We start from the raw sequence: 15,346 nt of genomic DNA, 5'->3' as shown, positions 1-15,346 counted from the left end.
TTTCTCGACGTCCGAAAGACTCTTACTAGCAAAAGATATAATATGTGGGCCAGGATCAAATTGCAGAAGCACAGCCCCCAAGGCAACGGGACTGGCATCCGCAATAACTCTTGTTCTATACTAAAAAAATGTTAAAAAATATAAAAAAAAATCGAATTTAACAGAGATCTTAACGACTGAGTCAGGTTGGCCGTGACCCAAGAATTTTTGACCCAAGACTGAGGATATTAAATCGTGATTCAAAATCAATAAACATTGATAATTTACATCCGCCTGCCCCACATTCAATAACCTCGTCGTTACTGAGATCGTTACTTATATGCCCTTTATTGCCGCATCTTCCACATTCATCATTAATACGTTTTGGCCACTCCAGTTTAGCAGTAACACGATTTACTGTTTCACACTCGCAGTCTCATAGTTTGAGAATGTTTATCTATTTGCTCATGAATTTGACAAGCCGCTACAACATCTTCCAAACAATGTTCTTTCTCCAGCAAATTCTTCTTTAACTCGGTTGGTGCCCAAGCGTCTATTATTTTGTCCTTGATGTTAATACCCTTAATCTCCTGGTCGACAGCCAAAATCACACTTCGAGCTTTGGTGCCTAAGCTGTAACAAGAATTTATTAAAATCCTCCCCTCCATTGGAATCAAGTTCCGAAACAGATGCATTTCGAATGTTGGATTTCTCCTTGGAAGAATTTTCCACCAGTGCACAGTGGGCCAAATGACAGGTTTTTGACACATTAAATCCGCGATCCGCCCACTGTCACGCCCACTTTCAAATGAAGGACAATTTCAACCTAAAGGAAGCGCCTAGAGCTCTGAAATTTTGTACATGTACCACTGGGGATGAGAATAAAGTATGATCAGCATTTCGGGCCCATCCGGCCACTGCCACGCGCACTTTCTAATGGAGGATGTAACTCAACCACTTTTATCTTACACTAAATTAAATATATCAATATGTAGTAACATTGGAAACTGAAAATCTTCAATGACTATTAATCAAGTTCCTTAATCTAATTTGTCCATAAAAGCTCGAATAATAATTGTAAAATTAAAATATAATGCATTTGGACGTTAATTGTCTGTTTCAGTATCAGGCTAACATGAAAAATAATTAGAACGGATGCTCACTGTTACTCCATCTTGATCACTACTTTAGAGCGTATACACGCACAGAAAAAACATGTTTGGACATGGTTGCCGCATCCATTTAATGGTTATCTAGAGTATGTAATTGTCGCGAAAATCATGTATTTTGTCTTTGTAAAAATAATTTTCAACCGGAGAAGAATGTATGCTGGCAATAAGCATTTAAATGGTTCTCAAATGCCGCAAACATGTTCTATTATTTAAATGATAGAATTTGAGACCATTAAATGGTCGCGAAAATCATGTACCTGACCATTCAATTTTTTTACTTTCCTGCAGGGAAAAAAGTATTTTTATAGGTTACGTATAGACATTTAATTTTTTTTTATGAAAACATTGAACAGGTACACATGATTTTCATTTTACGCGTCAGTCGTGTGTTTATTGTTTCTTGGAATGGACGGAGAATACAGAATTACTGTGTTTTGTGTTAAATTATTTATTCAGAAGTGCCACGTGGTTTTATGTGAACACAAAAAGGGAAATGTAATTGAAAAAAATGCCTGTTTGTTCTGCATTTTGTTATATGGTATCATTTATTTTTATTTGTAGTTACACGCAGAGAAGGAATATGATCACCTCAAACATGTTTGAAGAGCAAAATGTTATTTTTCTATGGTGACAATGTAACATGTTTGTCACTAAAATGTTATTTTCTCGTCAAATATAACCTGCTTGCCGAAATCAGATACATGATTTCCGAGGAAATAACATGGTTGCGAAAACCATGTTACATGGTCACCACCCAAAAATAACATTTTGCTCTTAAAACATGTTTGAAGTGATCATATTCCTTCTCTGGGCGTACATGATGTTTGCGTTTGTACATTTGATGAGCACGAAGTAAATATGGAATGATTACTTATTGTTGAAATTAAACCAAAATAGAGTGTATAAAAATATGTGATGTTTGCTTGCACGACTTTATAAATACAAATAAACAATGAATTAGTTTATAAATAAATAAAAACAAATAAATATAGTTAATTTTGTGTTTTCTTTTCTCAAGTGGCGTCCTTTTTTCGTCCACGAAAAAGGTCTTTTCATAAAGATCAAAATATTTTAGGTTGTGACCTTGTTCTTTTAGCAGGAAGAAAAACATTTTTGAGGAAACCATAACATTTTAGATCGTGACCATTGTCTTTTAATGGAAACAAAATTCTTTTTATTAATATAATAACATTTTAGATGAGTACAATTTTATTTTTCTTAGAACCATGTTCACTGAGCAAACATGTTTGCAGATGAACATGTTACATGGTCGCCCCAAAAATAGCTCTTATCATATTATTTTGCTCTTCGAATATGATTGTGACAACCATGTTTCTTCTCTGCGTGTATGATTTCAAAAATTTTAGTTCAATTACACTCTCATTTTATACCATTATTTCTGCAACACTATGTAGAAATGCGAACATAATCATTACAAAATGTCCAGATTTTGCCAACCCTGTATGTTTTTGTGGAAAAAACCCTTTTTGTGTTCCCAGTCCAAAAATGACATTTTGTTCTTGAAACATGTTTGAAGTGATCATATTACTTCTGTACGTGTCACTACCTTAACACTCTGCTATATGTAAGTCTGTATTTAAATATTAGCTTTATGATTTAGCAAATTTTGTAACGGAACCTGTGTCGACGAATCAGTTACAGTAAGACACCCAGGACGACATTTTATTTTATATACCTATTATTAATGATATGGTAGATATTGCAGATTTACCCAAATTTCTCATTCGTTGCCATTGTTTTGTCCAGATGTTTCTACTAAAAAAGTAACGCTACTTCATTCTATTTCTCTGCACAATTATTTTACGTTTTTTCTTCAAATTGTCATGGTAGACTTCTCTCTTTTTAATGTTTTTGCATTATTATTGCAGCACTGGGAGTTGTTTTCTGTCCAATATTTAATAATTTCTGCGTTTTGATTGTTGTTGAACGCATGGTTCAACCTGACGTGAATATACCTATTATTCTTTCAATTCATTTTTTGACATTTCATTTTTTATATATGATTTCATTTACTTTATATATTTTTCCTACTTTCACAATTTCATAACTTGAATTCATATACAGACATCCTTGTCTCACTATTGTACTAGTATAAGTTTTGAATTAATAGCCGCTTGAAGCGGGAATTTTTATGTATTTTTTAGTTAGTTACTACGTAACCGCCAATAAAGCAGGATCTTTTGGCCTTGAATTCCACGAATTCGATTTGTTTGTTTTTCTTTCGAAAGGCCAACCGAGGAGCTTCACGAGCTTGAGATTCTCTTTTAAACCCCTACATTTCCATATTCCACTTTCACGAAGAGGAATATTCATTGGTCCTTCGAAAAAATCCTACGGATTAGGATAGGAAAGAACTAGAAAATATCTGTGCATCAGAACATTTAAAACAAGTAAAGCAGTAATCTGCAACAACATCAACGACTGCATCGATCATCAAGTACATGAAATCGACGATTTCATCAGCATAACAGCAAAAAAGTCATCGACAGTCATCATACAGCATAGTCATTGTGGTACAAGTAAGAGAATAAAGCAAGGTAGGTACGGTGATACATTGCAATTTTTATGAAAAAGTGATCAAATCGGTTAAAAAGTGAAAAAAAAAATTAAGCTCGGAACATTAAAAACAACATAAAATAATTTTGTGAAAATTTGTTAATCCGTGACCAAGCATAACCTAAAACTATATTAAAAAACATATTAACATTGAAAATACATATTTACAACAGTATTACATATGTACATGCAAAAATAATAACAACAAAAAAGCGTTTGAAAATATAAAGACAATTAGTACGATAAGTAGTACTACCTTGTATATCGATTAAAAGTGTACGGGTAGTGCTAATGAGTAATCGATATCATTGAGGAATGAAGTTGGCAACTCGATATAAAGCATATTGATACACACACACACATACCAAACAAACCAAAAGCTACAAGTGATCGGACAGTGCGGTTTAGTAATACGAATATTAAAATTACAAGAAATAAAAATTGTGGTTTCCTCAAGAAATACTAAAAATAATAGTTTAAAAAACAAAAAGTGGCCCTCCTGGCATTATAATAAACTGGAACAATAATAAAAATAAGTGCAACAAGAACATTTTTGGTCATCAAAATTTCAATTCATACGGACAGTGGTGGTGAATTTATAATATCAACGGTGTAACAATAAAGGCAAACCAAAGGGTGAGTGTTTATGGTTCTTTGTTGTCGTCTTTGTATAAATAAAAAAGAACGTTTGAAGATAAAAATTAAATTTATTTAACAAAATTTGGCTTACAAAATTCGGATAACGGTATTCGCGCCAATTAGAACATTCCCGAGTGGGTGAAAAAGAAAACGAAAAATTACAACAACAACAGTGAACAATATTATTGGTGGTGTGAGTGACATTCAAAGTGTACGGTAAAAAATTCTTTTGATTATTTGCTTTTTTTGTGACAACGTAAATCAAATAAAAAGCAGAAATAAAAAATGGATAATGGATATTCGTGAAATTAATTTATTTTTTAATGAAAATAGAAACTAATTTATGCGAAACAAATTCTGAAGTACTGCGAAAATATTAAAAGATTTGTGATTTTCTTTACAAAATTTAAAGAAAAGACACAGTTGTCCACCTGATAAAAGAAATAATATATCTACAAAAATTAAAAAGGCAAATTACAAATAAAAATCCATTATTGAAGAAACGCATCGACATTTGGCAGAACACTGGTAAGCGAAAAATACAAAATAAATTTCAAAAAATTGTTACGGTGCATTACAACAACAATTTTCAGTGAACGCTTTGTTTTTTATTCTGACACATACACCCCTTCAACAATACTTGTTTATAGAGTTGCCAGATCAACGAAAATATTTTTTCCCGGGCGGGATTCAATAAAATACCACGAATTTTTTATAGAATCAAACGGAATCGACTTTAGTCAATGTGTTTTTCAAGTTTAATGTACACTTTGATATTTTAACCTAAAATACACTCACAAAAATATTTGTTATTTTTGGATTTGCCGAGAAAAAAAATCAATTTCGACGTCAATTTTTTACATCTTCCTGATACAGTGTAGAGTACACACACACACTCACGTAAAAATGTCTATACGTAGAAAGTTATTATTCGATGCTGAACAAGTTATATCATTCTGTAAGGATTTTAAGTTGGCAGATGATTGCAGAATTGCAGTAGCCAAAGTTGAAGAAACAGAATTAGACAGGAGGTGGGAGAAATTTGTTGAGAAGTATGAGGAAATTCAGACGAGTGATGAAACGGCGGAAGACATTGAACTTCAGAAGATATCGGTCAATAAATATAAAGAGGCGTATAAGAGGTACAAAGAGGTCAAGGCTAGGCTTATAGAATTTATATCGGAGAAACATGCATCGAAAGCAGATGAAAGTATTCGACATGATATGACCATTTCACAGCACAGTTCCTCAACGTTGAAGTTGCCACCGTGTGATACACCTCCATTTGAGGGTGGTTATTCAAAATGGCCTGCTTTTCGCGACATATTCTGGGCCGTTTTTGGCGCTCATCCAGATTTGTCACCAGCGCAAAAGCTCTTCCACCTGAGAGGAAAAACAAGAGGCGAAGCCTACCAAATTGTAAGCAAGTTTGATTTGGTTGATGAAAACTTTCAGTTGGCTTGGGATGCTCTCAAGCATCGTTATGAAAATACTCGTATATTAGTCCACCAACAAATGAAAACTCTTTTTGGAATTCAAGTTGCTCAATGTGAGACACCAAAATCCATTAGAGTAATTCAACGTGGAATAAATGATAGTTTATCAATTTTTCGATCATATAAAATTAATACTGAAAATTGGGACCCAATTTTGGTTCATCATTGTTCCACCAAGCTTCCAGAAGAGACTTTAAGAGCGTGGGAAGATTCACTTACAGACCACAAACGGCTTCCTACCTGGAAACAAATGGACGAGTTTCTGTCTACAAGAATACAGATAATTGAAATTATTTCAGATCTGCGGAAACCAAATTCGAGAGAAAATCAGAGTCACAGCAACAAATCACAAACTTTTCAATCGCGCATAGATTGTTTTTCAACATCGCATTTTAGAACCAGCTGCACCAGTAGCCAATCCTGTAGAGAATGTAATAAGAAGCACCATACCTTGTTGCACCTTCACACTAAGAAGAATAAGAACACTACTCGTGGTAATTCTCCACCAGATTTTGAAAATGTACACGCAGGTTCGAGTAATGAGCCTCAACTTGAGGACAATAATACATCAGAAAGCTCTATAGAAGCTGTTCAAGCTCATTTTGCTCAAAATGAAGGAACCACAATTCTGCCGACGGCACTTATTGATATTGAAAATTGTGGTGAGCGTTTTACGATTCGGGCCTTGTTAGATGCAGGCTCCGAGAAGAGTTTCATATCGAAGAAAATTCAACAAACTTTATCTTTGCCAGTTATCAAACACCATTCTCAAATCTCCGGTTTAGGTGGTACAGTAGTTGGAAGTTCCAGTGGTCGTTGTTTCATAAACTTAAAATCAAGATCAAAACAGTTTTCGATCAAGATTAAAGCAATTGTTGTTCCAAAAATATCTCACTTTTTGCCATCTAGAAGAGTGAGTATTGGAAATCTTCCTGAGATTCAGGGATTAAAGATGGCTGATCCAAACTTTTATAAACCAGCTCCTATTGACATGATAATAGGTAGCGATTATTTGCCGTCGATTAATTTAAATGGAGTTACATGTTTTCCCAATGGACTAGAAGCCAGAGAAAGTCAATTTGGGTGGTATTTATCAGGTCCTTTATCAACAGATGAAGTTCAAACTTTTTCCACCACCGTGTACGACTCTGAAGACGTTATCCTAACAGATTTGGTTAAAAGATTTTGGGAGATTGAAGAATTACCAGATACAATATCTACATCAGAGGATGATGACTATTGTGAGAAATTTTACAAAGCTACAACCAGCCGTCAACCTGATGGGCGATATGTAGTTCGTCTACCATTTCGAAGAGAGTTTCCAGAGACACTATATCTTGGACCTTCTCAAAAAATGGCTTTAGCTCAATATAAGAGATTAGAAGCTACTCTTTGCAAGGCTCCTGAGTTGAAAAGTGAATATGAAAGAGTCCTCAAAGAATATATCGAATTAGACCACATGGAGTGTGTGAATCATTTTGAAAGTTCAACACAGAGACAGTTCTCCTTCTTTTTACCTTACCATGCAGTTGTAAAGCCAGAGAGCAAAAGTACTAAGGTGAGAGTTGTTTTTAATGGTTCAAAGAAAACCAATAGCGGTTCATCTTTAAATGATGTACTATATCCTGGTCCTACATTACAGGCAGATATTATTCAAATAATGTTGAACTGGCGTTACTATCGTTTCGTTTTTACTGGAGATATACAGAAAATGTATCGCCAGATACTACTTCATCCTGAGGATCGTCCATTTCAGCGGATTGTTTTTCGAGAGAATCTAACAGATTCTATAAAGTCTTATGAATTAAAGACTGTAACCTTCGGGGTTAATTGTGCGCCCTTCCTGGCAATTAGAACCCTTCAGCAGCTAAGTTATGACTGTAATATAGACAGTCCTCTATCTTCAAAGTTTTTGAGAGAAGAAGTTTATGTTGATGATATATTATCTGGAGGACATACTTTGCAAGAGGCAAAAAATAAGCAAATTGAGCTAATTTCAACGTTGAAATCAGCAGCTTTCCCCCTGAAAAAGATAGCAGCAAATGCGAAATTTCTTCTTGAAAATATAGCCCGGGAGGATCTTCTAGACGAAGAGTTTTTAAATTTTGATGATTCAAGCTCGGCTAAAACACTTGGGGTCCGATGGAATGCTATGTCCGATAGCTTTTATTATGTTGTGAGTACACTTGAAGCTACACCAACAGCTACCAAACGGCAGATATTATCCGTAATAGCCAGACTTTATGATCCACTTGGTTGGCTAGGACCCATTGTCATCCTGGCAAAAGTATTAATGCAACAGTTGTGGGAAGAGAAGACGAACTGGGACGAACCTGTTCCTGATCATCTGATGGTGAAATGGTCTTCTTTTCGAGATAAATTGGCAGATATACATGCTTTGCGTATACCTAGATGGATTGAGTTTTCACCAGAAGCTAACCTCCAATTTCACTGCTTTTCAGACGCTTCTGAAAAGGCCTATTGTGGAGTTGTATATGTTCGGATTGTCTCGTCAGATAAAATATGCAGTCATTTGCTAGTCGCCAAGACAAGGGTCGCTCCAATAAAACGATTAACAATACCTAAGCTGGAGTTGTGCGGAGCACTTTTGTTAGCAAAATTAGTAAAAATTGCTACTGAAAACTTGAATTTCCAACCTGAGATATATTTTTGGACTGATTCTTCAATCGTCCTTGGGTGGTTACAGAAGGACCCCCAAACTCTAAAAACATTTGTTGCGAATCGAGTTACAGAAATTACCGAGCTTTCGAAAAATGGTCTATGGCAACATATTCGCACAGAAGAAAATCCTGCAGATTTAGGATCACGTGGTTGCACCCCACAAGAATTGATTCGTAAAAGGCTTTGGTGGCATGGCCCCACCTGGCTTCAGATACCCCAAAGAGACTGGCCGAAGCCATGTACGTTTGGTTCCACAAATTTAGAAGCAAAGAAGTCTGCGACTTTTCATTTGCTCATCACCGATGATATGATATCAAGATTTTCATCGTTAAATCGTGCCTTTAGAGTTATGTGTTGGTTATTTCGTTTTATAACTCGCTGTCAGAAAAAGAAAGTTGCCTTTGCACCCGATATAACAGCAGATGAAATATCTGAGACAAAACGAAGACTTTTTATAGCCGCTCAAATTCAGTTCTACCCAGCAGAATATGCGAGTTTAAGCCGCAAAGAACCAATAAGCGGAAAGAGTAATATTTTAACCCTAGCTCCTTTCAGAGGGAAGGATGGACTATTACGTGTTGGAGGTCGTCTTGAAAACACAGTTTTTAGTTATGATGAAAGACATCCTATAATCGTTCCTGATAAGTCACATTTAGCTGATTTGCTTGTGAGATACACTCATCAGATATTGCTTCATGCTGAATATAACCTTATGCTTCGTGCTCTGAGACAAAGTTTTTATATACCCAGATTGAAAAATTTAATTCGCAAATGTATCAGGTCTTGTAAGGCATGCACTCTTTATAAACGTAAATTTCAAAATCAATTTATGGCTGCTCTTCCTCCTGAACGAGTCACTTTTTCCCTGCCGTTTACCTACGCAGGAGTTGATTTTGCTGGCCCGTTTAATTTGAAAACCTCAACATTAAGAAATGCCAAATTGACAAAAGGTTATGCTGCAGTTTTTGTCTGTTTTTCTACGCGTGCTGTACATCTGGAAGTTTGCTCTGATTTAACCACAGATGGTTTTCTTGCTGCGTTTATGCGCTTTGTCGGACGCCGTGGCCTTCCGAAAACTATGTTCTCAGATAATGGACGTAACTTCGTTGGAGCAAGTGCCAAGCTTTTGCAGGAACATAATCGTTTTCTCCAAGCTGCCGAAAAGTGTATTGCTGATAAATATAGCCTTCATGGTTTCTCGTGGTCTTTTATACCGCCTTATGCCCCCCACATGGGAGGATTATGGGAATCAGCGGTTAAAAGTATGAAGTCCCATTTGAAAAAGATCGCAGGAAATTTGAATTTCACGTATGAAGAGTTTAGCACACTACTAATCAGAGTAGAGTCGGTTTTAAATTCTCGACCACTCTCTCCTATGTCACAAAATCCCTCCGAACTTTTGCCTCTAACGCCTGGACATTTTTTGCGAGGATCACCATGAACCGCTCCTCCTGAGTCTACTTCAAACATACAGAAAGAGAACTTGTCTTTTTTAAACCGTTGGAGACGACTAAAATCCATTCATCATATCTTCAGTCAGCGATGGAAATCAGAGTATGTAACAGAGCTTCAACGACGTTACAAATGGAAGACTACTTGTAACAATGTTAAGGATAATGATTTTGTGGTCGTCAAAGATGGCTCATTACCCCCAACTGAGTGGCGCCTCGGTCGTATTACGAAAGTTATAAGAGGAAATGATAATAATGTTCGTGTTGCCGAAGTGAAAACGCAAAAGGGTATTATCGTTCGATCAATCGTAAAATTGTGCGTATTGCCTACATCGTCAAATTAAAATTCGAAAATTAAACGCGAACACAAATCGAAGAATTCATAACTAACCCTTTGATCATATCATAAGAAATGCTAATTTATTGTCGTACCTCTCTTTCTTTGTTTTTCTTCCTTTTCTTCAACAGAATAAACATGGTTAACCAATGCGTTGTTTGCGGCCGAAACCATCCTCTGAAGTATTGCTTCAAGTTCCGTAGAATGTTTTTTAGAGAACGCTACGAAGTTGTTTTATCCAGTGGACTCTGCCTGAATTGTTTTCATACTTCCCATAAGAGATCTGATTGTCCATCTCCAAATAGATGTGAAGTTTGTGGGAACCGTCATCACTCAATGATTCATAATCGTGATGATATCTTTTTTGAGCCCGAAGCACCAACTAAGACCCTCCGGTTTGGTGCAGTGCGGGAAATCGCTGAGAAATGTGGTTTGCTAAGTCTTTGTGATATATCAAAATTCGATCCCGCGGACTTGGATGACTCTGATGACAATGATGCCCCCTTGGCCACAAAAGCAGATGATACGACTGAACTGATTGAAAGCGCTCAAGATAGCGCCTCCTTGGCAGCTCAATCGATTTCTGGATTTTTGAAAATTGAAAGCGCTCGAACTAGCGCCCACCTGGCAGAACCTCAACAAAATCGACGATCTCTAGCAGAAAAGGTAGAAAATGAAGACCCTATCGCACCCAAGCCGAAGGCAGCCCCTTCTGTCTCCACCAGAGTGAAGACTCCAGAGCGACCACCGTATCCTGATTCATATGCTCGTTGGGCCGTCACTGACCCAAAAATAAGACATCCGGAGCATTTTGGAGCATGTTATGTAGCTCCTGTGGTATTATGTGACTTGTGCGTCGGAAAAAAGATCAAGTCGGTTACCCTTTTGATCAATCCGAATGTTCCAAAATCGCACCTTCTTTACGATAAAGTCAGTTGTCTCCCATATGTGACAAAATTCCAAAAGAATACTGCCAACGGCCATTTCAAAGTTCGGACTCGTATTGGAGAAGTTTTGGATCATTGGTTTATAATTGTTGATAAACTACAGAAGTACCCACCGCCAGCTAGAGACGTTAATATCACTACTTGGATAAGCGATAAATCAACATTGGCCCATCCTACACCACATCTGTACAAGCCTATTGCTGGAGTAATTGGGAATGACTTGTGGGCTACTATTCAACGAGGTCCACCGCGGTGCTTTTATAGATGTCCTTCCATGACAGCCCAAGAATCATCTTTTGGTATCACGCTTAAAGGCAACTTCTTTCGATACATTGGCCCTGGACCTGAACCTGTTTTTTTGTGAGCTATTCACCCATGCTGGCCCGGGAGGATGTTGAACGCATGGTTCAACCTGACGTGAATATACCTATTATTCTTTCTATTCATTTTTTGACATTTCATTTTTTATATATGATTTCATTTACTTTAAATATTTTTCCTACTTTCACAATTTCATAACTTGAATTCATATACAGACATCCTTGTCTCACTATTGTACTAGTATAAGTTTTGAATTAATAGCCGCTTGAAGCGGGAATTTTTATGTATTTTTTAGTTAGTTACTACGTAACCGCCAATAAAGCAGGATCTTTTGGCCTTGAATTCCACGAATTCGATTTGTTTGTTTTTCTTTCGAAAGGCCAACCGAGGAGCTTCACGAGCTTGAGATTCTCTTTTAAAACCCTACATTTCCATATTCCACTTTCACGAAGAGGAATATTCAATTGTAACACCATAATTATAATGGGGTACCTTCATTAGCACTTATAAGCGGACAAATTTATGTTTGCAAGAAAGACAACATCTCAACCTATCTAACGCAGTATAAAACTCTACCAATACGTTACAATATAGTAACCCAGCAAAAACTCCTATTACCAGGTATGAGTACAAGTATGCCTGCGCCAAATTGGTAACAACTTCCTCGTACATATATCAGTAGTAATACTTTTACACGGGCAGGACATTGGAGGAAAGTACTTCCGTGCAAGCATACCAGCAGTCGAAAAATAAGTACTTCTTCGCATGCATACCAGCTCTCCAAAAATAATATCTTTATCATAAAGATACCCAAAAAGTGCGAACTCACCCCTGTTGTTTTGTAACACACTATACCACACTTCACAACATGGATATATTCAATGATGTTATTTTGTAATATAAATTATGTACTATAAAACTTTAGAAAACAAATGTATATTTTATTGGCAATTTTTTTTCTGAAATGTAATTTGGCATTACTTATCGCTACTATTAACGGTGCCAACTGTAGAGCCGAACCCGGACCTCAAGATATGATTTTGATTACCGGTATTAATAGAAAGAATCACTTTTTGCCTACACAGGTAAGTTATTATTTTTAAATCCCAGGTAATACTGCAAGTGGTAACTTTTTGATTACCGGTATTACTGAAAGAATCACTAGTGCTTACCCAGTTTTTGCTGGGAAGTTCTACCCCAGACAACATGGGACATACACTATATTTAGAAAAGAAACAATAAGCTTTGTTCACACATTTTTCTTAAATAACCAAACAATATTTACAATCGCTGTTAATTTTTACTAAAAGTAAATATCTTGACTTAAATTTTACATTTTAAATTAAGTTTATAACTTTAAAAACAAAATCTCTAAAGCACCTTGCTAAACTACGAATTCAAGAAAAAAATCAATAACAAAGAGTTGCCACTTCGTCGGCCTGAAACCGCCAAACGGGTTGCCATATTGTTTTACCATTTTGGATTTGTTTTTGGTAACGTGTTTTGTAACTTTTTCGTACCACCAAATATTTAATTTTCACAAGTTCAAAAATTGATTTTATGCGTGAGATTTCGGTCATTTGACCCAATGTGCAGTGTCATAAACACGTCGTTTTTCTTTTCGGCATCGTACTCCTGGAACCCCATCTTTTTCCATTTGGCCACAGTGGTCACTTTTCTCTTGAGGAGCAGTGCGTCCAGTTTTCCAAGCCATATATTGAGACACCCAAACACATTTAGCTGTATCCGTTTTTACCATCGGATAGAGCACTAAAAGATCTATATTTCACGTATAAATCTGGAACCCCATCTTTTTCCATTTGGCCACAGTGGTCACTTTTCTCTTGAGGAGCATTGCGGCCACGTTTTTCCAAGCCATATATTGAGACTCCCAAACACATTTAGCTGTATCCATTTTTACTATCGGATAGAACACTAAAAGATCTATTGTTGACATATAAATCTGGAAGAACTCCATCCTTATATTGAGACTACCAAACACATTTAGCTGTATCCGTTTTTACCGTCGGATAGAACACTAAAAGATCTATCGTTCACATATAAATTTGGAACCCCATCCTTTTCCATTTGGCCACAGTGGTCACTTTTCTCTCGAGGAGCAGTGCCTCCACTTTTTTCCAAGCCATATATTGAGACTCCCAAACACATTTTGTAATATCCGTTTTTACCATCGGATAGAGCACTAAAAGATCTATCTTTCACATATAAATCTGGAACCCCATTCTTTTCCATTCGGCCACAGTGGTCACTTTTCTCTAGAGGAGCACTTTTTTCCAAGCCATATATTGCGACTCCCAAACACATTTAGCTGTATCCGTTTCTACCATCGGATAGAGCACTAAAAGACGTATCTTTCACATATAAATCTGGAACCCTATCTTTTTCCATTTGGCCACAGTGGTCACTTTTCTCTTGAGGTGCAGTGCCTCCACTTTTTTCCAAGCCATATATTGAGACTCCCAAACACATTTTGCAATATCCGTTTTTACCATCGGATAGAGCACTAAAAGATCTATCTTTCACATATAAATCTGGAACCCCATCTTTTTCCATTTGGCCCCTGTGGTCACTTTTCTCTCGAGGAGCAATGCCTCCACTTTTTTGAAAGCTATCGTTTCAGTTTATCTTTGGTTAAAATTTGGCTTTTCTATCTCTTCCCGTTTGGCCAATTTATCCCAATTTCTATAGACGATTATATCGCAAAAAAATTGTATTCGTATATAACTCATTTGTTCACATATAGGTGGCGCTGAAACGGATTTTCATATACGGATTTATTTTCCCTTACATTCCCAGCAAAAAAATTTGGAAGTTCTTCCAAAGGCACAACTTTAAAAGCACTTCCAGAAGATGCACTCCCAATGATGTTATTTATTTTAACTACCCAGGAAGTTCTTTTAATTCAATTTTTTACAACTTGGTTTTTCATACTTTTACTGGGAAATTTTAACTTTTTTTGCTTCAAAAAGGTTAAAAACAGAGTAAGAATTCATAAAATGGTACAAATCGTTTAAATTTTGTCGAAAAAAATACTAAATCCAATCTGAAAAAATTGTGAATTTTTGAAAATATTTGAGGTCTAACGTTTCCGACAAGCGTTAGAATCCATTAAAAATTATAAAAAATTATGAAAATTATTTGACAAAATATCACAGAATTTTTTAATTTACATCCAAAATATTGAATTCGGATCACACCTAAAGATGTGATGCAAATTCAGTGCAACGGCAGTTGAAATGGAGAACTTCCGTCCCATGACAAGCCCATGTTAAATTCATCGCTTCTGCGTCAATTTTGCACCACTTCTGGATCCAAAAAGAACATTTTCATTACTTTTTTGGCGACGCTTTTTTTTGCTGGGAACTTACTATTGAATCGTGTTTCAAAGTTACTTTGTCGCTCTTAAATTATATTGTCTTTGGCCTTGTTCGTAAGACTTTTTTTATATGTTTCTGTAAATCTTTTCTTATTAATTGCTATTTATCATCGCGTGATAATTGACAGCTGGGTTCCTCTAGAAGTTTCAAATTCCGCAAAAGGTGGTATGATGACCCGTGGGTTTCCATATCGAAACCAAATACTGCATGATAAGGATTGTTTCGGATTGAGGTATGCCAAGAATTTCTTAGAGCGCAATTTATCGCACTGAATTTTTCATCCCAACCCGTATGTGAGCCTTTTAGAAATGCCCTTACGTCTGTGATTATTGACCTGTTTACACGCT

At 36.2% G+C, this 15,346-nt stretch overlaps 2 protein-coding genes across 5 annotated transcripts in view; one reads left to right on the top strand and one right to left on the bottom strand.

Moving 5' to 3' along the window:
- Positions 1-15,346, bottom strand: part of Nepl16 (Neprilysin-like 16) — a 369,741-nt gene that overhangs the window by 55,527 nt on the left and 298,868 nt on the right. The gene's annotated exons all lie outside the window — the stretch shown is intronic.
- On the top strand, positions 3,106-11,952 carry LOC142221374 (uncharacterized). Of its 2 annotated transcripts, none has more exons than XM_075291089.1 (2): positions 3,106-4,364; positions 10,465-11,952. In XM_075291089.1, the coding sequence occupies exon 2, from the start codon at positions 10,472-10,474 to the stop codon at positions 11,642-11,644; it is 1,173 nt and encodes a 390-aa protein (XP_075147204.1). In that variant the 5' UTR covers positions 3,106-4,364; positions 10,465-10,471; the 3' UTR covers positions 11,645-11,952. The 2 variants fall into 2 exon arrangements, with proteins under 2 accessions (XP_075147204.1, XP_075147205.1); XM_075291090.1 differs by lacking the exon at positions 3,106-4,364 and adding an exon at positions 4,743-4,895.

The sequence above is a fragment of the Haematobia irritans genome, chromosome 1, assembly GCF_050003625.1.
Source record: "Haematobia irritans isolate KBUSLIRL chromosome 1, ASM5000362v1, whole genome shotgun sequence".
NCBI classification, from domain to species: domain Eukaryota; kingdom Metazoa; phylum Arthropoda; class Insecta; order Diptera; family Muscidae; genus Haematobia; species Haematobia irritans.
This window is presented reverse-complemented; position numbering and strand designations above follow the sequence as displayed.

Coding starts and splice junctions, on each gene's coding strand:
- LOC142221374 (XM_075291089.1), top strand. CDS start 10,472: ATGGTTAACCAATGCGTTGTTTGCGGCCGAAACCATCCTCTGAAGTAT.